At 40.1% G+C, this 26624-nt stretch overlaps 1 protein-coding gene across 1 annotated transcript; it reads left to right on the plus strand.

The window, feature by feature from the left end:
* Nucleotides 1-3611: 3611 nt before the first annotated feature.
* LOC149454697 (low molecular weight neuronal intermediate filament-like) lies at nucleotides 3612-26389 on the plus strand. Its single transcript, XM_089687177.1, has 4 exons — nucleotides 3612-4428; nucleotides 22976-23296; nucleotides 24859-24983; nucleotides 25922-26389. The coding sequence occupies exons 1-4, from the start codon at nucleotides 3712-3714 to the stop codon at nucleotides 26163-26165; spliced, it is 1407 nt and encodes a 468-aa protein (XP_089543303.1). The 5' UTR covers nucleotides 3612-3711; the 3' UTR covers nucleotides 26166-26389.
* Nucleotides 26390-26624: the final 235 nt, after the last annotated feature.

Raw genomic sequence — 26624 nt, forward strand, 5'->3', positions numbered from 1 at the left:
CAGAGTCCTGACCTCAACCCGATAGAACACCTTTGGGATGAATTAGAACGGAGACTGTTAGCCAGGCCTTTTCATCTGACATCACTGCCTGACTTCACAAATGCATTTCTGGAAGAATGGTCAAACATTCCCATAGACACACTCCTAAACCTTGTGGACAGCCTTCCCAGAAGAGTTAAAGCTGTTATAGCTGCAAGGGGTGGGCCAACTCAATATTGAACCCTATGGACTAAGACTGGGAAGCCATTAAAGTACATGTGCATGTAAAGGCAGGAGTCCCAATACTTTAGGCAATATAGTGTGTGTATGTATATATATATATATATATATATATATATATATATATATATATATACTGTATGTCTAAAGTCATGACCTAGAGTTTACACAGAACTTCTTTTCCTAACTTCACTGGTTGAATGAGGGGAAGGTAAGTATGTGCAGGTAGTGGAGGGCACATTAAAGGAAGCCTGTTGCTTTACCTGGTATGGATTGTGTAGTACTTGCGTACACAGGCATTTTTTTGCATCAGAGCTGCTTTTCTCCCCAAATGCAGCATAGAAGCAGGTCAGAAAGCACATTTGAAGAAACCAATATGGAACTTAGAAAAATCTCAATTTTATTTCAACACAAGTTATACAGTTAAACTGCATTTATCCATTCACATGAACCCTAAATCAAGAAACGGGTTTACTTACAGTGGGAGGCACATATGCAAACTGTTGTAATTCCTACACCGTTCACCTGATTTGGATGTAAATACCCTCAAATTAAAGCTGACAGTCTACAGTTAAAGCACATCTTGTTCGTTTCATTTCAAATCCATTGTGGTGGTGTATAGAGCCAAAAATGTTAGAATTGTGTTGATGTCCCAATATTTATGGACCTGACTGTATAAGAACATTCTGTGCTCAAATAGCATATACATACTACAGCTCTAAACCTATAGCTCTCGTACAACTTGTGTCTATTTGCCCTATATTGGCACTGCAGCCACTGCAGCATTTACATTTTGCAGAGCAGAGTTGGGACTGGCCATAAAGGGATTACTTTGATGCAGTTGCCAGCTTAAACATGTATTGCAATGTATGTGAAGTAAAAATCAATGTTTTTTGTAACGTTTGCTAGAAACAGTATATAGCACCGTGGATAGCACAGTGGGCACAAAAAGCCATTTCCAGTGGCTCTCAAAAGATAGATAGTCTTGTGTGTGTAAAGTGTTTGAAATTGAAACATAACTATAGTAAAGATCATTGAATATTATCCAGTCTGCTGTGAGTTTACCAAATTTGGTTTGAAAAAGAAGTGGCCTTTACAATCATCTCTACATTTGGATCCATATAGATGTACCAAAAGATTTTTTTCTCTAGACTGTGGTAGGTCCATCTCAAAGCAGACTTCAAACAGATAATTCAGAAGTGTGTGTGCAACTGAAACTAACATGCTACAGTCCAGACACAGCACTACTAAACCAAGAAAGGGATAAGGGTCCCACTGGAACTGAGTCCAGTCTACTGTTCAGTCCTTGCTAACAGTAAATATGAACAAGTATTCACCCATTTATATAATATTAATTAATGTATTTAACATGCCACTAGCAGTACACCTTTAAGTGCAAGAAATAAAAACCGATATGGCAAGGGTGTGCTATAATTCACGGGCATGCCGATGGTCTAATGGCTGTACATTGGCACCCTATGGTGGAAAAAGTTCACTGATGTACATTATAGGTATTTGCTCCATGTTCTATTTTTTTGCTCTCTCTTGTCACCTGTCCCATGTGCACAGTGTAGTGCAGGCTCATCCATTTAGTGCAGCAGAGGTCAGTCCTCCTCTATGTGACTGCAGACTGGAGGGATCAACCCTCTGCCTTCCACACCCTTTTCATCCTCCTGCAGTGTCAGCAAAATCTGCTCATCTACCAGCATGGACTGACTTCTCACATGGAAGAATAGACTGCATAATCCACCACTGAGTGTACTTCTAGTTCCAAATTATCTGCAAAAAAGAGCTTTCCAAATGAATGAATTGTTATACATTTGTATATTGGATTCAAATGGCCAGAGCTGATTATGATTATTTCCACATTCATTCATCTAGTATCTATCTATCTATCTATCTATCTATCTATCTATCTATCTATCTATCTATCTATCTATCCTCTACCTCCCTATTATCTATCTATCTATCTATCTATCTATCTATCTATCTATTATCTATCTATCTATCTATCTATCTATCTATCTATCTATCTATCTATCTATCTATCCTCTACCTCCATATTATCTATTTATCTATCCATTTACCAACTCTCTCTCTTTCTGCTATCTGTCTGTCTATCTATCCCTCTATCTATCCAATTACTATCTATCTATCTATCTATCTATCTATCTATCTATCTATCTATCAATCTATCTATCCATCTGTCTATCTATCTATCCATTTACCACCTTTCTCTCTTTCTATTATCGATCAAACGAGCTATTGATCGATCAATATCTATCTATCTATCTATCTATCTATCTATCTATCTATCTATCTATCTATCTATCTATCCATTTACCATCTATCTACCCCTCTATCCATTTACCATCTATCTATCCCTCTATCCATTTACCATCTTTCTCTCTTTCTATTATCTATCTATCTATCTATCTATCTATCTATCTATCTATCTATCCATTTACCACCTTTCTCTCTATTATCGATCAAACGATCTATTGATCAATCGATCAATATCTATCTCTCTATCTATCCATTTACCATCTATCTATCCCTCTATCCATTTACCATCTTTCTCTCTTTCTATTATCTATCTATCTATCTATCTATCTATCTATCTATCTATCCATTTACCACCTTTCTCTCTATTATCGATCAAACGATCTATTGATCGATCGATCAATATCTATCTCTCTATCTATCCATTTACCATCTATCTATCCCTCTATCCATTTACCATCTATCTATCTATCTATCTATCTATCTATCTATCTATCTATCTATCTACCTATTTTCCATCCATCCATATTTTGTGCTTTACAGTTACATTTACAAACATATTAAATCATATAGAAATTCTGTGATGTACAACACTTTAAATCATTAATGACTGGTCGAAAAGACACTAGTGAATGTATATCTGTATAAAACATTACTAGAACTTTTTTTTTTCTATTGCAGAATAAAGCAGAGATGTCCAGACTGGATGTGTGCTGGTTCAGCAGTGACAGAGTTAAGAAGAGGGTGTGTGCTGTCACATTTTCCGCAGATCTGTATTATTCTGGGGAGATGGTTTGTGTTATTTGAAAGTAAATACAATGTATACATAAAACAATGTAGCATCTTGCTGGTATTATTCTATTTCTAGCTGACTGCTGATGTAGCTGTGTTTGTTTTGCACATCCATGTCGTTCCATTCAGGGAAGCACTGACACTGGGTCTGCAGGGTGTTTCCTGTGCCCTGGTGCCTGCAGAGCCCCAGTATGATGTGATGGATCCCTTTGTATCAGATGGGATAGGTGGATGCTGATGGGGCTGCAGAGAGTGTGTCTGGAGAGGTGGGCGTGTCCTGCTGTCAGGCAGAGCAGGGCTGTATATAAAGTGATGGTGGGAGTCTGCAGTGTGCATTGTGTGCAGAGGGGAAGCAGGAAGGTGCAGTAAGTTCAGCCATCACCAGCAGCATCCCACAACCACCTGCAAGGTCCAGCCATGACTTCCAGGGATCTCTACGCTTCATCCTACAAGAAGATCTTTGGAGATGCTCCCAGGTCCTCCAGCTACCTGTATACATCTAGCTCTAGGTCCCCTCAGATATACAAACCCAGAGACACCTACACCAGCATCTCTTCTTATAGGAAGACCAGCAGTAGGTCCCCAGGCAGCCACCTCGCCTCCATCCCTCAAGATCATTTTGACTTGTCCCAGTCCACCGCCCTCAGCAACGAGCTGAAGATCGTCAGGACTAATGAGAAGGAGCAGCTGCAGGGTCTCAATGACCGCTTTGTCACCTACATCGAGAAGGTCCACCAGCTGGAGCAGCAGAACAAGTTGCTGGAGGCAGAGGTGACCTTGTTGAGGCAGAAGCAGTCCGAACCCTCCAGGCTCAGCCAGGTCTATGAGCAGGAGATCAGGGAGCTGAGGTCCAGGCTTGAGGAACAACTCCATGAGAAGGACCAGGCTCAGCTGGACTGCCAGCAGCTGGAGAACTATGGCCATCAGCTGCAGGAGAAGCTGGCACAGGAGGCTGCCAAGAGGCAAGAAGCTGAGGAGGCCATGAAGGACTTCAGGAAGGATGTGGACCAAGCCACCCTGGACCGCCTGCAGCTGGAGAAGAAAGTGGAGTCCCTCCTGGATGAGTTGGCTTTCCTGAGGAAGGTCCATGAAGAAGAAGTGGCTGAGCTTCAGAGTGCTGTGACAGAGGCGCAGGTGGGTCTCCAGGGAAGGTCAGGAGGTGCTAGGCAGGGCGGTGGCTCATGCAGGGATGGGAGGGGGGAGAGCATCAGCATCTGTGTGATGAAGATCCATAGCAGGGCACTCCTTCTGAGTGATTCAAGTGGTTTACACTCAACACACTGGTTGCAATCTGATTGTACAATCTCCCTTATATAACTATGTGGTGCAAGAGCCTGACTAGATACAGATTCATTAGATTGTTTGGGTTTCTCCTTATTAAATATTTTGGTAAATCTAAAGTTGATTGTACAGATATTGTACAGTCATATTTATATTGTATGGAGACCGTTATGTCTGTGCTATAAACCTTTCTACACGTTACATTAATATTATCTGGAGTTTTTAAAGGGGAACTCCAAGAAACTTTAAATTCTCCCTTGCAGTGGGGCTGCACCCGCATTGCAAGGGTTAACTATCCCTTTAGGTCTAGGGGGCATAGGAAAGTAGATTTACTTACCAAATCCTCCATGCTGCTATACAGGTTTCCGTAACGCCTTCTCCCCCATGCTTCTGTGGTCTAAGGTCCTGATGTCATCGATACTGATGCAGGGTCCACAGACCTGCATTGGATGTGAGGACTCCGAAATGCAATCCACAGCTGGAAAATGGGGGGCATTATGTACTGGGGAGTGGAGGATTGGGTAAGTAAAATGATTTTACTCTCCCCTTAGCAACCAATTAACCCTTGGGGTGTGGGCACAGCCCCACTGCAAGGGAGAATTTTCAGATTTCCTGGAGTTGGGCTTTCATGCTGCATGTTATTTGTTCCTACAGTCTTGGAGGGGTTAGCCACATACACTGAACATGTTTTCTACGGACACATAGGAGACACCTTCATATGTTATATAATATCTCTGCAGATTTTAATAATATTTAAAATTCATAGAATGATTGAATTTGTAATGGAGAGCCAGGTTCTGCACTATCATTGAAGACAGTGAAAGTGACATACACAGACTCAGCAGTAAGGAGTCCCTGAAAATTAATAAAAATATATATTCTTATACAGGAATTATATAGCACCAATAGTTTGCACAGTGCTTTACAAAATAAAAGGAGACAGAACGGTTACAATTTGATCCAAAAGAAGAATTAGGAGAGCCCTGCTCATGAGAGCTCACAATCTAAAAGGGAGGGGCAAGTGACACAAAAAAGATAATAACCAGGAGGGATGAGCTGATGGAGAAAGTAAAAGTACAGTTCATTAGGTGAAGATGAGATAGGCTAGTTAGGCAGATAAAAAGCAAATTGCTAATACTCTGTATTTGTATCTGTGTGCAGAACAGACATTATAGTAAAACTAATCAGGTTATGCTGAGTTGGGCTAAAAGGAAAAAAAAGCCCCTTTGGTCAATAAGCCTTGATCTGTAGAAGCCATGGTTTCCATATACTGCACCAAAGATTCTCAACAATTCTGAAACAATTCTATTCAGTTTGTAATAAAATATAGTTTAATATTAATCTGTATCTGTACTGTAAATCATCGGCTCTGGATGTTGCATTGGCCCCAGGAGCAAATAAGGAATGATTTGCATACTCCACCCACTATCCTAAAATGAATAAACCCTTCATCTTTAATATATGTGATAAAATTCAGAAATGTAGATACCTTCCGTTTTAAGAAGGTTCTACTGTACTTACGGGAAATATGATAAACTAAAAGGCGCAATAAAGTGAATTTAGAATGATATATTAGTATTTATTGCACTTAAGTGAAAGAGGAGCTAACATATCCACTGACATTAAAGTATTGTATACATATTCTAATAACTGCATGTGGTTAATACTTTTAATGATTAAAAATAGTATACAAATACCTTCTTTTATTCTTTTATTTTACACCTTTATGTAAAATTTTCTACAAATCTCCAAGTGGACCAGAAAAAAAGTGACCATACCAGCGTTTAGGGGAGGGCAATAACATGGCCAGAGGTGCTAAAAGTCCTTTTATTCATATGGTTCAGAACAGCTTTTTCTGTTTTCTATAATTTTGTTGTACCTGTTCAAGCACCCAGGGGCATAATGGTTCTGCAATGCTGCATTCCATTTGTTCCTACAGTCTTGAAGGGAACACCCACCCACGTATGCTAAACATTAGTGGGGAGTGGCACTCCAAAACATCCACATAAGGGATGTTTTCTAGGGACACATAGGCATCACCCCATATAGCTATATAATATCTCTGCAGATACCCTGGAGTAGATTGAACAAGTGTACAGATACTGAATATCGTAGAACATCTGAATGCAAGGTGAACTTTCTGTAGACAGAAGAATTGGTATCTGGGTATCAAAGTGTTAAAGCAATCTTAGTACCATTAACCGATTGTTGGTATACTGCATATTTCCCCATCATCTCCTCTTGTTGCAGTATGAAGGTTTTGCATTGCGTTGGTGAGACCCATTAGCCATACTTCCATTGGTAAAGACAGTTCAATTTGGCTGAGGTTTGTGAGATTTTATTGAATTCTATTGCTGTAAAAAGCTGAAAGTAACCCCCTGGGAGAGGCTGACTGCAGTGCCCTTCAATTGGATTATTGAACAGGAAGCAAAATATATACTGCTAAGTAATCGCTGGCAGTATTCCTTCTGGAAATTTCTCTCAGTCGGGTGGGATAAAGGAGTGGCCGGATAGTCAGATAGTTGCGCAGGGGGGTCTTCATATGAATTTATTACAATGACTTTATTAACAGTGATAGACCAAATACCCCTGTGTCATGAGTTAACTTTGCTATATATGCTGAAGGGGAGCTGTTGTTCTGCTGGTGTTCCTGCCCTCCCCCCTTCTTCCTGCAGACTTTAGGGACCCCTGATCCCATACTCAATTGGCAATTCTACAACCTGCACAACCTCCACCATGGGTACTGATCCATGAGGTGTGGTCATATTGATGCAGCCTATTGCTTTCCACCCCAACTACTGGGCATCTGTCAGCCAATAAGCATCAATAACAGTGTGGTCAGATGGCTGCCGGGGCTGTTGTATCTAAGCAACCAATAAAACAGTGGTAGATGCAAATCTGTTAGGTGCTGCAGATCATGTTAAAAATGGCCTTGGAAATACATTGACCAGGTCATCAATGTGATTGATGGCGGAAGCTCTAGAAATATTCATCTGGAACAGCAATTAATCAACAACAGACAACAGGCATTTGCAGTAATTGTGAGAGTTCAGTACACATATTTGGAAATCTTGGTGATCCAACATTTGAATGTCAATTAAATGTGTGCAGGGACAAAGTGTAATAAACTGTCGCAATACTGTATCCACCAAAGATTGTCATTTTATAGCATAGATACTTTGGGAAGATGTTCTTCATAAGTTACAAAGAGTCTCAAGTGCAAACTGCTAAGTGATCATCATTCAGTGCACTGTGGATGTTACAGTGGGGAAAATAATTATTTTATCCCTGCAGATTTTGTTAGTATGCCTACTTGCAAAGAAATGAAGGGTCTATAATTTGTATCATAGGCGTATTTTAAATGATAGAGACATAATATCAACCAGAAAAAACACATGATACAAATGTTATAAATGAAGTTGCAGTTCAGTGAGTAAAATAAGTATTTGATCCCCAAGCGAAACATGACTTGGTGGAGAAATTCTTGTTGGAAAGCACAGAGGTCAGATGTTTCTTGTAGTTTGTTACCAGGTTTGCACACATCTCAGGAGGGATTTTGGTCCACTCTTCTTTACAGATCTTCTCTAAATCCTTAAGATTTCTTGGCTGTCACTCGGCAACTCGAAGTGTCTGCTCCCTCCATACATTTTCTATAGAATTAAGGTCTGGAGACTGGCTAAGCCACGTCCTTAATGTGCTTCTTCTTGAGCCACTTCTTTGTTGTATTGATGGTATGTTTTGGGTCATTGTCATTCTGGAAGATCCATCCACGACCCATCCTCAGTGTTCAGACTGAGGGAAGAAGGGTCACATCCAAGGTTTTACAATACATGGCCCCATCCATTGGCCCTATCAATGCGTCAAAGTCAGCCTGTACCTTTAGCAGAGAAACAGTCCCAAAGCATAGTGTTTCCACCTCCATGCTTGACTGTAGGGATGGTGTTCTTAGGGTCATAATCAGTATTTTACTTCCTCCAAACACGGCAAGTCAAGTTAATGCTGAAGAGCTCAATTTTGGTCCCATTTGGCCACAGAACTTTCTCCCAGTCCTTCTCTGAATCATTTAGATGTTCATTGGCAAACATCAGATGGGCCTGTGAATGTGTCCTCTTGAGGAGGGGGACCTTGCAGGCGCTACGGGATTTCAATCCATGGCAGCTTATTGTGTTACCAATGGTTTTTCTGGTGACTATGGTCCCAACTGCCTTGAGATCATTCACAAGCTCCTCCCATGTAGTTCTGGGCTGATCCCTCACTTTTCTAATGATCCTCCTTACCCCATGAGGCGAAATCTTGCATGGAGCTCCAGACCAAGGTGGTTGATGGTTATTTTTTATTTCTTCCATTTACGAATGATCACTCCAACAGTTGTCTCCTTCTCACCAAGCTTCTTGCTGATGGTCTTTAAGCCCATTCCAGCCTTGTGCAGGTCTGAAATCTTTTCCTGACATCCTTTGACAGCTCTTTGATCTTGCCCATGGTGGTGCCCAAAGAAAAGATTCTGTAGACAGGTGTCTTTTATACACATAACGAGTTGTCATTAGGAGCTTAAATCGACAGGACTAATCTGTGTACCACATGAGCACATAGCCAGTTTGTGGGAGCCAGAATTATTGTTGGTTGGTAGGGGATCAAATATTTACTTTACTCACTGAAATGCAACACAATTGATAACATTTGTATCATGTGTTTTTTTTCTGGATTATTGGTTGATATTCTGTCTCTATCATTTAAAATACATGTATGACAAAAATTATATACCCTTCATTTCTTTGTAAGTGGGCAAACGTACAAAATTTGCAGGCGATCAAATAATTATTTTCCCTGCTGTACATCTTTGGGTAAATAATGCCTAAAGAATAGGTGCAATTATATCAAACATAGATGTTGGGTTTGGTCAAGTACCACATCCATGATTTTTAAGGTACCCAAATTACAACATACAAAATTACAGAAACATCTTTTATTAATATCTTTTAAGAAAAAAAAACTTTTGTAAAAAGCTATAATGTCCTTCGTAAGCCATGATACTTACAGTATATCTCCATGTAACATTTAATCGATATACAGTTGCAAGAAAAAGTATGTGAACCCCTTGGGATTACGTGGAGTTTTGCATAAATTGGGCATAAAATGTGCTCTGAACGTCATCTAAGTCACAACAATAGAAGAACACAGTCTGCTGAACGTAATACTACACAAACATTAGATGTTGCCACGGTTTAATTGCACATAACATGTAAACATTCACAGTGCAGGGAGGAAAAAGTATGTGAACCTTTGGACTTAATAACTGGTTGACCCTCCTTTGGCAGCAATAACCTCAACCAAACGTTTCCTGTAGTTGCAGATCAGACCTGCACAACGATCTGGAGTAATTTTGGACCACTCCTCTTCACAAAACTGTTTCAGTGTAACAATATTCTTGGGATGTCTGGTGTGAATCGCTCTCTTAAGGTCATGCCACAGCATTTCAGTCGGGTTGAGGTCAGGACTCTGACTGGGCCACTCCAGAAGGCGTATTCTGTGCTGTTGCAGCGAATGTTTTGTTGAATTACTTGTATGCTTTGGGTCATTGTCCTGTTGCATCACCCATCCTCTGCGGAGCTTCAGTTGGCGGACAGATGGTTGTACGTTTTCCTGCAAAATGTCTTGATAAACTCTGGAATTCATTTTCCCATCAATGACAACAATCCGTCCAGGCCCTGAGGCAGCAAAGCAGCCCCAAACGATGATGCTCCCTCTGCCATGTTTTACAGTGGGGATGGGGTTTTGATGTTTGTGTGCTGTGCCTTTTTTTCTCCACACATAGTGTTGTGTGTTCTTCCCAAACAACTCAATCTTGGTTTCATCTGTCCACAGTATATTTTGCCAGTAGTGCTGTGGAACATCCAGGTGCTCTTTTGCGAACTTCAAACGTGCTGCAATATTCTTTTTGGACAGCAATGGCTTCCTCCGTGGTGTCCTCCCATGTACTCCATTCTTGTTTAATGTTTTCCTTATTGTAGATGTGTCAACAAAAATGTTAGCATGTGCCAGAGATTTCTGAAGGTCTTTAGCTGACACTCTGGGATTCTTCTTTACGTCATGCAGCATTCTGCGCTGTGCTCTTACAGTCATTTTTACAGGACGACCGCGCCTAGGAAGAGTAGCAACAGTGCTAAACTTTCTTCATTTGTAGACAGTCTGTCTTACCGTGGACACATGAACATCAAGGCTTTTGGAGATACTTTTGTAACGCTTTCCAGCTTCATGCAAGTCAACAATTCTTGATCGTAGGTCTTCTGAGAGCTCTTTTCTGTGAGGCATGGTTCACATCAGACAGTGCTTCTTGAAACCAGTAAACCCAAAACAGGTGTGTGTTTTTTAAGGGCAGGACAGCTGTCAGCAACACATCCAATATCATTATACTGATTGGAGTCAAGGTTGGCTCACTCCTGGCTCCAATTAGCTCTGGGAGAAGTCATTAAGCTAGGGCCTCACATACTTTTTCCTCCCTGCTCTGTGAATGTTTACATGTTATGTGCAATTAAACCATGGCAACATCTAATGTTTGTGTAGTATTATGTTCAGCAGACTGTGTTCTTCTATTGTTGTGACTTAGATGACGTTCAGAGCACATTTTATGCCCAATTCATGCAAAACTCCACGTAATCCCAAGGGGTTCACATACTTTTTCTTGCAACTGTAGCTATTATGATATATGTCATGTAAATTAGTCCATCTTGAGAACGCCCTGTGGGAGGGGCGAAACGCGTCGAAGCACTTCCGGTCTGCCGTCCTTAGGTCCTACGTCACTTCTGGGGAGTGGAACGCACGCCGTGCAGTGCGTTCCAGGCGGCCATCTTTGTTGTTTGATCTGTGTCTGTTATCCTCTGCAAACTAAAAGGCTGTGAGGTCTCTGGTTTCTGGATTGGATTGTGGTCTTACGGCTCTGTGTGAGCCAATTGTTGCAATAAATCAATGCTTTTAACTTTTTGTGAACATGTGAGTGGCCTGGTATTATTTAATACTGTATATGGTATTAGCAATATCACACTATGGTATTTTTCTTTTATGCACCAATATGGAGCTTATATTAGGAGTAAGTAAAAGGATTACATCAAGCCATACAAGGTGAAAGGAGCTCTGGAAGATATAGAGGGGGTGTAGGATCCCTAAAATCCTAAAAGGCGCAACACTCACTAACATCTGGTGAGTGCGGTTGATGTTGATTTTACACTGGTGAATGGTGGAAGCACATTTCTTTGGGAGAAGATCATTTTGAATTTATTTTATGGGAAGAAAGAACTTTTATTTTTTCTGCACGCAATTTATATATTTTTTTGGACACTATCATCATTATTTAATTTATCACAATTTTTTGATTTATATAATAATTTTGTTTATATGGTGAGGAGGTTGATTTGTGCTGTTTATATATTATTTTATCATCATATGCAATTATTAGATATCGTTGTGGAGACATAGGGATTGTTCGACGTGTTTATTGGAATTATTCTGCTACATCAGGTGCTAAGTACGGGTTAGTGGTATATCTAACATGGAAACATATAATAACAAATATATAATTACCCTATATTTATATCTCAGTATATATATATATATATATATATATCATCACAAACTCAATAATCAATATACAAAATGCCATTATATGATTTTGGTCTATAGGCCATGCTTTAACTTATGCAAGGTTACAGTTAGCCTGCGATGCTTAAAGCCCTCAGTGATCTCACTGTCTTGGTCTTCCTTACCTTGGGGTGCAGCATGGAGTCTGTGGCACCCAGATTCATGGTGACAAATGTTCACAATGTCTTCTGCCTACAGAGGGGGATCATGGTAAGGAGAATGGCCTCTCTATGGGATCATTAAGGGCTCCAGGCTTCATACATTAGGGAGCTGCTATGGGGTCATCAAGGGCTCCTTGCTTCATACATCTTGTTGTTTTTCATGTTACGGCAGCTATTTGCTTACCATTTGCCAATAATATTTTTCCATTTAAAAACTAAAATAAAACTATACTTATCCTTTAATGAAAATCAGATTCAGAATTTTATATCACAAACATAGTATCTCCTGATCTCATCAGCTCTTCAAACATATTCTGGTGTTATTTATAGTTCTTTCCTATAAGCTATATTCTGGTTATATTTGTCCTTCAAAGGAAACCAATTACACAGCAAAATACTTATGTGGTCAGACTTCTACGGTAGCTACCATTGCTGGACACCTGGAATGCATTCTAGTTTTTGGGATGGTGACATCATGCCACTGGATAGATAAAATTTCATAGACAGCTATCTGGTATAGAATTCAATAATGTCTTCTTTGTGATGCTACAGCACTTACATACTTTGTAGTATTTCCTTTTAAGCATATAGTAGATGACCCCACAGTGATCAAAGACTGCCAGTCCTGGCCATTGTGCCAGTAGGAAATGCCTTTATGGAATGTGCCACGAGTAGTGAAGTAGGTATACCATAACAAGTTACATGTAAAAATGATGATGGTTCTGCATGTTTGGAGTCCACTGCAAGTATAGATGTGTGTTGATCACAGGTAGCAGTCATTTAAAAGGGGGTATATTGATAGTGATATGACAAAAAATAATAGACATTAAATGTTGAGGTTTTCCATTGTGATGGGAAATTTCATGAATGCCGTCAAGTCAAACAAGAATTTCAAATGATACTAAACACGCACTCTTTAATTTACATTGTACCTTCTCTCTCTGTATGTGGATGACAGCACTGTAATTATTTGAATAATAAAAAGTCTAATTACCTTTTTCCTAATCAATATACAGCTGTCACATGACCCAGCTCTTTCCCAGCTTGTCTGCAGGAAAACCTAAGCAAGAAGACCTCTGCTGCTGGTCACAAAATAAAAAACAGCTTTTTGGATACACAGTAAATAAAATAATTCATATCAATAACCTGTTTTAAATCACTACACAAATATATATTTGAAATCAAATCTGTTTTATTTTTGGCAATAACACGGTGTGGGTGGATTTCTGCCAGTAACAGGCTGACACTCCAGCCTGTGTCTTAGAATAACAGGGAGGTAAATCTTCCATCAATTAAGATGTAATATCCCACCCCTATTATGCATAGCTGGTTCGTGGACATGGAGAAAGGCAGGGAGTGGGCTGTCAGTTACCACTGTATATACGTCCACATGTGTGACTTTATAGTCACAAGGGCTGCTCAGATGTGATAGGGAGGAAATGCTCAGCACAGACACTCACTGAAAACTGAGCATGTGCAGCAGCTACCTACACTGCTCTGCAACCCCCAGATGCATTGGGGACATGGACTGAATGGGAATATAGAGAATAGCAGGATCAAACAGGTTTTTTGCAGAATACAGAAAACAAATACCATTGTGAATGGGTGAGTATGAACAGCATGTAATGCAGCATTTAGTTTTTTATGATATGGGTTTAGTGACACTTTAAAGTGTATGGAAAGTCAAAACTTTTTTATAGATTGAGGAAGGGTTAAAACTCCCCTCAGTTTTTATTACTATCCGAGTTTATATCTACATTAGTACTGTTGTGGAGATCTACATTTTTGAGCTGTAAAATGGGATTAGATGGAAAATCATCCATAAATAGGCCATTTCCCTCACTTTGTATAGATTTCCTTGTGCTTCCTTTTGTGTCTACAGCTCAGGAAATGAGGAGATATCTTTCCAATAGCACATACAATAAGTGGCAAAATGGCCATTTTCACCATTCCTTACACTTTCCATGATAAAAAGTATTAGATTTAAATATACTTTAGTGAACACATCATATATGCATTGGGACTTAAACATGTGGCACAGTAGAAAGCAATGAATATGGGTTTCTTGCATATCAAAGACACTAAAGGGGTCCCATAGGAAAACTACAGCGTGCATTGTACATACAGTCAAAGCAGATCATGGCATCGCCAGATACAGCTAGAAATATTCATTAGAAAAATAATGTTTTTTTAATTTTTAAAATTGTAGGTTTAATTAGAGTGTTGGAAAATAGTGTACCAGTTGTATGACAATTTAGCTATTCAAAAAAAGATCCATAGTTATCAAAAGATCTATCAGTAATATTATAATGAGCAGGTATTAGTCTGTTCTACTAGGTTATTACCATTGTTTGGCTAATAGACATAAGATGATAATTTCCCAATCTGGGATCAGGAGATGGTTGGTGGATGCCTGCTGGTGTTAGGTAGAACAAGCAGCTGTATTGGTTAGATAGCCATTGGTCCCCCTAAAATGGATTAGGTGAAATGGGGACCTAGGCAAAGTAACCGCTTTAGCCAACACAAACCCATTTCATTTGATTGCAACAGTCACAGATATGCTGTTGAATTGATATTGTCTCTACTGGGATGGCCCATGTGTACAGCTTTGAATAGTTGTGCTATCCCCCTGGTTTACACCCCAGTCACACCGATCCCAAGATTGAAATCGTTCGACTTACATGGAAGCCGCACTATTTCAAAGTTGGGTTACATGCCGATTTGAGGTTCAATTTGCATAGACATCTTACACAGATGTCTATACAAATCGCACCAAAAGTAGTACATGCACTACTTCGGAAATTGGTGCGGCACTGACAACTGCTGTAATTGCGGACAATAGGGTGCGACTTGGCATTCGATTTGCAAGTTGCAGGGCATGCAAATCACATGCCAAGTCACAACCGATGTGACCAGAGTGTTACTGCAGGAGGAAAATGTTTGTAGCTGACCCCTTCCTGGACATCTACCAGGCCCTAGACTTCTATCTAGATTGATTTGTGGATGATCTGGTTCTGTCCTCCCCTCTCTATTACCACAATCATGTCCAGCTGGAAGAGCTGCCTGCTTATCCTGAGAGTGGTTGAATCATCATCACATGAACAATCATCCTTCCAAGTGTATGGACAATGCAAAGGTACCTATAGATATAAAAGGATGCTCAAAAAATTTGGACAGGTATGGTCAGATGGGACAATGTTGTGAACCTTCACCAGACATTGTCTTGCTGAGCTTTCATGGAGATGTTTTTCCTGGCTAATTGCTATCAATTTCACCTGAGATAGACCCATGCTCAAGTGTCCCCAATCCCCCCTTCTCTCCCAAATTAGATATGGTTGGCTGGGCACCCACCATTCATGGTCTGTAAGCAAACCAAGGCATTTATGTAAGAACTAATATAAGTTAAATTACATTTTAAGGGTTTATTGACATTATAGATTCTTTCATGTTGACACATTGATAGCCAGTCAGTTTGTATGTTTACTCAAATCCAGAAAGTGAAATGGGCAAGATATTCTGAATGAGATTATTCATCTTCTTTCAGAATAAAAAAATAAATTCATGATATTATAGCAAAGTTGCTCTTCATCTTGATTGTATATGAGATGCAAATGGCCATGAAAGTTTTCCAACAGTCGTTTTCCAGCACAAACCTTATCAGATATAATTCAACAATATGTTGCCATTTCATGGATCTCACAATGAAGAAATAATTTACATCTTTCTTTAGAGTACTGAATAAAATTGCAAACATTCACTTTGAAGAGCCAACTAGGTCAGGATTAAATTGCATATTTGAAAAAAGCAAAACACAAGAATGTAATTTTTTTTTAATTTCTCCAAATAAAATAAAATGCAGTTGGTATAAAAAAACCTTTTCTCCGCTGAATAATCGATTAGTTCCATGGGTGCTCTTAAAGGCTTATGGATTGTTATTGATTCTTGAGACAAGAGTAAGATGTTTTGTCCTTCAGATGAAATTAGTTTTGTGAGGGAAATCCTATTCCCCAGTATTTACATCAAATCAAACTGCGCTTTAAAAACCATATACAAGGAAACAACTTGCCTATGGTCTGATAGATAGATAGATAGATAGATAGATAGATAGATAGATAGATAGATAGATAGAGAGAGAGAGCGAGATTTCAGTGAACAGAGAAAACTTTGCTTGTAGTTTAGAGGCACAAATATAAATTTATTACACAGGGAAAGGTAAAATGTAATATTTTGGATGCCGCAGATACACAGGTATTATATTAAATATTGCAGGTATACATAGATTTATGATGACGGTTGTTAGATCCAGACATTATTGGCAATGACTTCCTATCTATAGGTGACCCCCTGAGCTATCTGACTACTGATCTGAAAACCTATTTTGATCACTTCTGTCCCCCTCTACAGAGCCAGCATTAGCCTCCTCCTCTATTGATAGATGCTACTTAAAACGCATGGCAAGGGGATATCATCAGTCCATAGAGCGCTGTGTCAAGTGCTTGTCTGCATGATGAACTGCCCTCTTTAAAGTCTATGGGCAACTGAAGGTAGATACAGTCCTTAACTGCATTACACTGATTTTGCTAAAGCGGAGTGTATCATAAACAAATGCCATGTTTTGTTATAAAATACTTGTTTTTAATCCTTTGTGGCCTCTCAGTGCTGCTGATCTCCTGCAGACTGTTTGCAGCCACTTTCTGTCTACATGCACTTCATCCATGGCAGCCTGGCAGTTCATGTAGTGGGTTTCCTGATAGCAACAGGAAACAGTAGACTATGCATGAGTACTGTTTGTTAACCACTTCAAGTCCAGACACTTTTATCCCCTTCCTGTCCTGGCCAATTTTCAGCTTTCAGCGCTGTCACACTTTGAAAGACAATTGCGCCATCATGCAACACTGTACCCATATTAATTTTTTTAGCAATTTTTTGAGACACATAAAACTTTTTTTGGTGGCATTTATTCACCACTGGGATTTTTATTTTTTTGCTATATAAATGACAAAGTCCAAACATTTTGAAAAAAAAAGTGTTTTTCTTATAAAATTTTGCAAATAAATAATCTTTCTTCATAAATCTTGGCCAAAATGTATTCATCTGTCTTTTTAGTAAAAAAAAAAATAACCCAAATTAGTTTATAACCAAAAATTATAATTTTGAAAAATAATTTTTACATTTTCATTTAATTTTTTTATATTATTATTTATTATTAATATTAATTTTATTTATGGGTTTGTTTACATACTGTCACCCTAGCAGTACAGTGTCACCATAACAACCATTGAGAAACACTGTGTGAGTTGTGATTGGTCACAGCTTGTCACATGGTACAAGGCTGTTGTGAATAGCCTTGTACCATGTGACCTCTGTGATCATTCACAGATTTCACACGTAGTAAGCAATGATGTCAGAAGTGACATCTTGTTTACTACTATTCATGTGATCACTGATTGGCCAATCAGTGATCACATGATTGGGACCTCACACAGAGGTCCCGTACAGCTATCGGTGTTCCGCTGTGTCCTTTGGACACAGCGGGCACCGGATCGTGGTGCGCACGCTCCCAGGGAGAGCGTACACGTAGGGAAGCAGGGAGGACATTTATAAATGGCCACCCGCTCCTGCACTGCTCCCGTCTGGTCATTTATGTACATGGGCCGGAAGGGAAGTGGTTAAAATGGTCAATTGTAGCCTTTGCCGGAGGCTCGAGTGACAATGCAGGAGCACCTTTGGGAGAGCGGAATAGAGTGTTTTCACCCTATACAGGAAGTGCCTAAACAAGGACCTTCATGGCAGGATCACGAGGTATCAAACGAACACTAATCTATAAATACTGACCATTACTTTTGAAATTACATGAAAATGCTAAAGTTTACGTGAGCTTAGTAATTGAGTTTACATGCAGTTAAAATTCTTGATGTAAATATTAAGGAAGCAGCAATCAACTGTCACGAGCAGGGGTGGACTGACAACTCATGGGCCCCCGAGCAATAGGGGATCATGGGGCCCTTGTGTCCTTGCCCAAACTTAAAAAAAACCTATGAACAAGGTACCAGGGGCATTTCATGGGGCCCCCTACTGACCCCAGGCCCTCGGGCAGTGCCCAAATTTCCAAATGGCCAGTCCGCCCCTGGTCACGAGATGTATGGGCAGTGATGCCATTTGCAATGAAGCCAAATATGTTCATCTTCTCTGTCCAGAACTAACATTCAGCCCCTTTAAACATGACAGACAGATCTGACCTATATATGTTATAGAATATCAAGACCATTTTTGATCTCTGGATTAGCCATCTGTTCTTCTCATGCACATCCCAGCTCCTGATTGAATTTTTCTTCTCCATCTCTTTAATTTATCCATCACATAAGGTAAATCACTAGGTGCAATAGTATATGGAAATGAAGAGTGAAAGTCGTAGCTGGATATTACTTCCATTTGTATGTTTAATTAACACTATAAATTCTTCCGTGCTTTGCGCACTGTTGTCTTGCTGGGATTCATCGCTCTGCAGATAAAAACGCTTCCTCTGGGAGATGAATCATAATAAGATTTCTAAAGATCGCAGTGTCCAGGCTGCATTTTTTATTCCCTCAATCCCCTGAGTCCAGCTGTTCTTTTAATGCACTTGTCTTACCCACAATGCCCCAGGGCACATCTGGGATTTGCTGTCAGCTGTTCATGGGTTAACACCTTCCTTGCTAGGTCTGATGAAGGTCAAGCTAGGGCAATGTGATGTATTTTCTTTCTATCAGATGCTTGTTCTTTGTGTCATTACTCATAAGTAAAAATATGTTCTAAGATTAATATATTGTATTCATATCTTTATTTAGTATTGGTCAGATTGCAGACGCTAAGAATGCAAATTTTGGTCCAATAAAGAAACCTTCCACCGAAAGTACTTTGTTCCTGTAAGAGAAATTAGGCATAAGAAAACAGAATGTAATATGGTTGTATATTCCTTTAAAAATAATCAATTGTATTTTTACATACAGCTAACATTAGTACCTGATTTGTCTTACAACCTCCTGTCATCCAATGCAAAGCAGCACTCTGACTGAGACAATGGTTTTGAACAGAGCAGCCCCAATCTTCTTCTTCTGGGGTCCCCACCAGCGCTCTTCGTACTCTATGAGTGCCCCCCTAGGAAACTGCTTTCTATGGGGACACTCATGCAGGCTCAAACCCAAGCTGCGCTGCCTGCATTTATAGACACAAACAGCACGGCTTAGCCCCGCCCCGACTCACTCATCACAGGACCTGATTGACAGTAGTAAGAGCCAATGGCTCCCTCTTCTATCAGTCTGCCCTGTTAGTAGGGAGAAAGCAGCTGCTCTCAAGCACAGCACTGGTTCAAGTCAGGTAAGTATAGGAGGGGCTGGGGGGATTCTGTGTACAGAAGGCTATTATTTTTTTTTATATCTTAATGCAGAGAATGCACCAAAATAAAAAAGAATAACTTAAAGTGGTTGTAAAGGCTGAAGGTTTTTTACCTTCATGCATTTTATGCATGATGGTAAAAAAAACCCTATGTTCTGCTTCCCCCACAGCCCCCCTAATACACACCTGAGCTCCTTCTCGATCCAGTGATGTGCATAGTAGCCTCGGCTGTCCTGGGTCTCCCTCTTCTGATTGGTTGAGATGCAGCAGCGGAAGCCATTGGCTCCCATTGCTGTCAAACACAGCCAGTGAGCCAATGAGGAGAGAGCAGGAGGAGGTGGAGCTGAGCCGTGGTTCGGGAGTGAGCGTGCAGCAGTGCCCCCATAGCAAGAAGCTTGCTATTGGAGGCACTGGTCAAGGGAGAGGAGACAGGAGTGCCAGTGGAGGACCACAGAAGAAGATTGGGCTGCTCTGTGCAAAACCATTGCAAAAAGCAGGTAAGTATGACATGTTTGTGAAAAAACCCCCCCCACAAACTTCAATATCACTTTAAAGTGTCATTGAACCCATATCATAAAAAGCTATCAATAAATGCTGTGTTACATGCTGCTCATGCTCACTCATTTACTCTGGAATTTGTTTCCAGTGCAGTTGGGGATTTTGGAGGGCAGTATTGGCAGCTAGTGCACATGCTCAGTTTTCAGTGTTTTTCTACCCATAACATTCCTCTCTATTACATCTGAGCAGTCCATGTGACTATAGAGTCACACATGTGGGCGTATATACAGTGGTAACTGACAGCCCACTCCCTGCCTCTTTCTCCATGCCCACTAACCAGCTAAACACAATGGGGGTGGGATGTTACATCTTGATTGACAGAGGCTTCACCTCCCAGTTATTCTAAGACACAGGTTGTAGGGATGTGACACAGCCAGTGACTGGCTCAAATTTGCCCTCAGCATATTATTGTCAAAAAATAATAATGATTTGATATAAAATACATATTTGTTTGATGATTTAAAACTGCTTATTCATAAAAATATTTTATTTTTACTTTGTATTCCAAAGGCCTTTTTTTTTTTTTTTTTGAACATGTGACCAGCAGCCGGGGTCTAGAAGCTCCTTTGGCTTGTTTTTCCTGCAGACATGCTGGGAAGGAGCTGGGTCATGTGACAGTTATATTGATTAGGAAAAAGGTACTTAGATTTTTTTTCATTAAAATAATTACAGTGCCATCTTCTACATACAGTAGGTGGAATTAAACAGTGTGCATTTAGTATCACAAGCCTTTAGAACCCCTTTAATTGTATTTATTGACCGAGAGAAGCCCAATTTTTTCAGAAATTGGCTAAATAAAAAACAAATACCTTTAAAGTGCCCCCCTCTCTCTTCCCCCAGGTTAAATGCTTGTTAAGTCTAGGGAATAGATGAAATGTTTGTAATACTTACCTGTTACTTCCATTGCCCTGCCACCAGAGCGCCTCTGCCCGACATTCCAGGCTATAGTCACACCTGTGTCCTCATGTACAATGCAGGACCATCGGTCCTGCAATGTACTTCATGCAACTGTTGGATCACCTTAAAGAAGAGACTTTGGAAGACCAGTCACACAAGTCTATACCTCTGGATGTAATGAGTATTTAACCCTTGCAGTATGGGGGACGCAGCAAAGGTAATTTTTTTCCTACCTGGAGTGAGATTTTAGAGTTGTGGGTAGATTTACCCCTTAGCCACAATTTTCTTTTGCCTTGGCACTGATAACAGCCATAGATGAAACTAGGCCAACTCAGAAGCCACATAAAATATAAGAGGTGGGGAGAGGCCACTCCAAACCAACAAAGGCTATACTGTACATTAGAATGCACTAGATAGGAAGATACTGAACACCTGCTGAGTGACCACGACCAGCAGTTACTTTAAAGGCCAGATAACACTACATGCATTTCAGTTGCTTTTTTTCTGCATTCAAAACACACAGAAATTAGGTTTTATGGTTGTCAATGTCATAATTCACATCAGTGCTTGCAGTTCCAGTGTGTTCCAACTGCAGAAAAAAAAAGAACGGACTGCATTTTTCCTGCACAGAACTGTACTGGAACGTGGTAACATGCATCAAAAACACACCAAAATGCAGCAAAAACACTGGAATGCACATGTCCCTATTTACATTGAAGAAAAAAGAGGGGAAAAAAATGAACCGGAAAGCATCAAAAACGCACCAGAACGCGTCGCAAAACACACGAACGTGCCAAAAATACGCATGCAGAAATGCATCTGGAACGCTTCAGTACTGCGTTTCTATGGTATGAACTAGCTCTTAGAAAAACCTGTGCTGGGAGAAATACAATTTTCTGAAAGCGTTAGTTCCTTGGCTGTCATTCTGATCCTCTGAATTCAGTATTCTATGAATAACTGTCCTGAAATAAGTAAGCAGCAGGTCAGAGTGCAATCAGAACTCAGATCCGCAAGTTTGTATCTGGTGACTCAAAAAGTATTAAAGACCTTTGATCAGCGTCATGCTGTCATAGCCAGGCAAAAAACATTCTCAGAAGTGTTTCCTTAACAAACCACATGTTGCTGTTAAGCCACTAGTTGGGTTTCACTAGCATGGACTTTCCATCCTATCCCACATATACTCCATGCGATTCATTACTAGGTTTATTTGTCTGTAATCTCATCCCTTGATACTATATTTCCAGCAGGACGTTTTCTGTAAGAATATTTGAAGGGAAGAAAATATCACAGACAGAAAAGATGATGATCAGTGAAAGCGCCAAAAGGGATAACGAACAGGTTCACTAATTTAATTGATTTGTCTGGAAAATCATACAATCTAATAAGCACAACTGTCTGGATCCTGGATTGTGTAATTCTCAGAACAAGACAGGTCTGCATAAGAAAATTCAGGCAAGCAAAGCACACATTTTTGGTTTGTCTAGAAAATGTAATACATATTTGTGTGAAGTGCAGCAAATCATGCAATTCGGGATCCAGGAAATTGTGATGTATACATGGTATGGTTCCTCACAAATTGCAGGAATCTGCATACGTACAGTATATTTAGTAACATTGTAAAGTTTTAGGATTCACTGATTTGCTCATCTTCAACACGATGCTCCTAAAATATATTAAGAACTGCAGTTATCAATCTGCCCATAAAATGTGAGTAATTTTACTTTGAAATATCTACAGTCAGCCTCATACTTGACAAATGTTATCACTTCTTTGTGCAGATCACCGTGGAGATGGATGTGGTCAATAAACCAGATCTCACAGCTGCCCTGAAAGAAATCCGTATGCAGTACGAGGTCCTGTCCACTCGCAACCAGCAGACAGCTGAGGAATGGTACCAGACCAAGATTGCCAATGTCACCCAGGAGGCAGCTAAAAACAATGATAACATGCGACAGGCCAAGGAAGAGATCAATGAGTATCGGAGACAGCTACAAGCTCGGACCCTGGAAATCGATGCCCTGCGCAGTGCTAATGAGTCACTAGAGAGGCAGCTTCAGGAAATTGAGGACAGGAACAATGAAGAGGTTGCCCAAATGCAGGTCTGTCTTTTCATACCCAACAATAAGTTCTTGTCTTCTATAATCATAAACATTTGGTAAATGGAACAATTTCAACCCATTTTCAAATACGCCTATCTTTATAAAATTCAGTATCTGTCTAGAGTAAAGCCGGCCATAGATGGATCGAATCTCACCTGGTTAACCTCTTCACGCCGGTGCTTTCCGTACCTTTAAGGGGTTTCAGATGCCAGGAGGCGGGAAGGGGTTTTAGGGTCATGTGACCGCTGTGATTCACTGTCATGACGGTCACATGATTGGAATATGTCCCAATCACAAGGGGAGATCGGGACCTTTCTTGAGACACCGACATATGTGCTGTGAGCACGCAGGGTGCACGCTCTCAGAACATATGTGTTTTCAAATGGTACGCAAATATGCGGCCGATCGGTGTCAAGGCCTAGTCGCCCAGAGGCTACATATTTGTGTATGGTCTGTGTCAAGGGGTTAAACAAAGGCCGGCTGAGATTTTATCCATCTATGGGCAGGCTGATTGTACCCAAGTACCAATACCCAGATTTTTAGCATGCGATTATTGCCAGCAGCTATAGCCACTAGTAATAATCACTGTGATCTCCTGGCAAGGACGGTTCCCCGCCTCTCCCCCTCGCCGGGAGAACACAACAGCTCTGCTGGAGGGAATACCCCATCAAAACTGACTGTGTAACTATGGTTGAAGGAAAATAAATCCCATAATCTATGGCCTGCCTTAAGCATTGCTTTGCCATTTGATCACTGTGAAATGACAATAATAACCAGCTGAAAGCCAATTAGGAATAAAACACTAAATTCTAATAGGTTGCTGAACCTACTACTGCTTACTTTATAATGTTAGATGTTTGCCTTTTAAAACAGACAATTCACCTTAAAGTTGTTTTTATGGGTGGTGCATGTTGGGCCCACTTGGCTCTAGCTTTTTTATGCCTCCATTACTCCAACAGTTGGATATCCATTGCCGTAATTCCCTTCTTCTGTCTCTTTCTGTAAACCTGGAAATGTTGATGTTCCTGTCCACCTTTAGATATTCCAGCTGCTCTTGCAGAATTCTTAAGAGTATGAAACAAATACCAGTTCTAACGGGAAGAGTAGCACCCTTCATAATGGCTAAGGCAAGAGTGTAGACCCAGGATTTCAAGCACAGAGATCTTACTAACTGAATCTCTGAGCAATAAAGGGAACAGTCAGTTCGGTTAACTCTCCAACACCTACCGAAAACTAATACCAGGGTGACCCCTTAAATAAGTGTTTTTAGACCCTCAGTTCACAGCTATATACAGTCAGCCATGACAACAGCAGCCATGACATCAGCTGTGTTGTTCTATTTCACCAAAACGCTTATGTGGCTAGCAAAACACAGCTAATGTCACCAAGCAGTATAAATAATGGAAAATATCTTGAAAGGTGGGCACAATGCTATCTCTGTACAAACCTTAGGGATTCTGCACCACCTCTGAAGACTTTCTGAACATATGCTTGGAAAACAGTTATTTTTCATTGTTTCAAATAATGTGACACAAAACACCGTTGTAATGTTTTGCCTATAGGAAACAATCAACCAGCTTGACAATGCTCTAAGAACCACCAAGGGAGAAATGGCTCGTCACCTGAGGGAATATCAAGACCTTCTTAATGTCAAGATGGCTTTGGACATTGAAATAGCAGCATACAGGTAATAGATCTATAGTACTGAGTGGTGAATAGAAAACTATCATCATGGGATACAATTTTGCTTTGTAAAACTGAAAATATGAATGGGTAGATTTACTTGTCACTTGCAAATGGTGGAGACAGCCATTTCGTAGACTGAACAATTTTAGAGGGGTAACTAGCCTATTAGTTCACTAGGTGCTAGTTACATCATTGCAGGACAAAGAACACCATTATCAGATCCACTATGTGGAGGAGGCAGTTGAGAGTCATGACTTATAGTGGACTTGGGACAGTAAGCGAGGTCACACCCCAACAGCACCAGAATGAGATAACATCTGATTCTAAATGAATGTGACTCATACTGGTTCATCATGTATCAAAAATATCTGAAATGGAAAATGTTTGCACTGCCCTACGAATCCAATCAAGAATAATGAAGCTTGACTTTCTGAGACATTTTGGCTAAGCCCTATCAATCCACTGCCCAATAAGACTTCCTCAGTGGCCAACAGTTGGGTAGTAGTTTGTCAATGAGGCATGAGACTTAATGGCTTAAATTCACTTCAAGTGAAACTAAATTAGAGCAAGGCACAAAAGAGCCTTTTCCAGTACAGATAATAGTAGACATTTTGTGAGGTCTGCTCTCAGGATTTTCATTTTTAAAATTGAGTATGGTTAATGGCCAGTGTACCTCTATCCCATATCTTCATCTGGAGAATTGTAAAAAAAAAAAGGTAAGTGCCTAGATAATGTAGGAGACCTCAAGCATAGGGTGCCCTGCAATACTGAGGTGGTGATGGTGGTGCCCCTGACTGCAGATTTATTTGGTAATCTCTAAAACCACCTGTGGTTGCATCATGACATCAACTAAAAACACTAGTAGCAATCTGTTCTTTCTTGATGGCATATCTTTGTGGATATTGCTGTGTTAACTATTTTTTCTCCGTTTGTCTTCAGGAAACTCCTGGAAGGAGAAGAGACCCGTCTAACTACAGTGGGAGGTGGTGGCATGTTTGGAATTGGCTACTCATACTCTTCTGGTTCGTATTCTGGGGGCAAAACATACCACTCAAGCACAATCTCCACCCACAAAGATGAGAAAAAAGATGCATCTGATGGAGGGAAGGGAGGTTCTCCTGTCCAGCCTAAGCCACCAAAATCAGCAGATGCCTCTTCTGATAAAACCACCTCCAAGAACTGAGTTAGCTATAATGTTTTAACGCCCATTCTTCTGTCATACTGATATTTTTTTATCCATTTATTTATTTTTAACTTTTATGCAAATAGACTAGCTTTAACCAGAACAGGTTAAATAATAAGCCATAAAACTGATCATACTGTCATATTCAATGAAGGCGTAACAATGAAACAATGTACTTACAAACCACATCCAAGCTTCAGGCTTAATAAACTCCTAATAAAGAATATGTTTGTCCATCCTTTCTTTAAAGTCTATATGAACCCCAGAATAAAAATGTAATGTATTAGAGCTTACGGGTCCTTAAATGTGGTGGCTGCATTAGTTTTCTTTTAACTAATGGCAAAACTTGATATTTAGTTGTATATAGAATGGAGAGGGATTAGAACACCTGTCAGGTTTTCTATTGCTCTCTGTGCCCTTGTTAGGTAGACTCACCCTCTCTTTTAGTCTTGTTTACCA

The sequence above is a fragment of the Staurois parvus genome, unplaced genomic scaffold (genome assembly GCF_062004578.1).
Source record: "Staurois parvus isolate SC_StPar_1 unplaced genomic scaffold, SC_StPar_1.0 ptg000420l, whole genome shotgun sequence".
Taxonomy (NCBI): domain Eukaryota; kingdom Metazoa; phylum Chordata; class Amphibia; order Anura; family Ranidae; genus Staurois; species Staurois parvus.

What these genes read in the sequence shown, in the direction of transcription:
- LOC149454697 (XM_089687177.1), top strand. Translation starts at nt 3,712, where the DNA reads ATGACTTCCAGGGATCTCTACGCTTCATCCTACAAGAAGATCTTTGGA. An exon ending in GTGCTGTGACAGAGGCGCAG is followed by an intron (nt 4,429 to 22,975) that starts GTGGGTCTCCAG and finishes TTCTTTGTGCAG; the next exon opens with ATCACCGTGGAGATGGATGT. An exon ending in ATTGAAATAGCAGCATACAG is followed by an intron (nt 24,984 to 25,921) that starts GTAATAGATCTA and finishes GTTTGTCTTCAG; the next exon opens with GAAACTCCTGGAAGGAGAAG.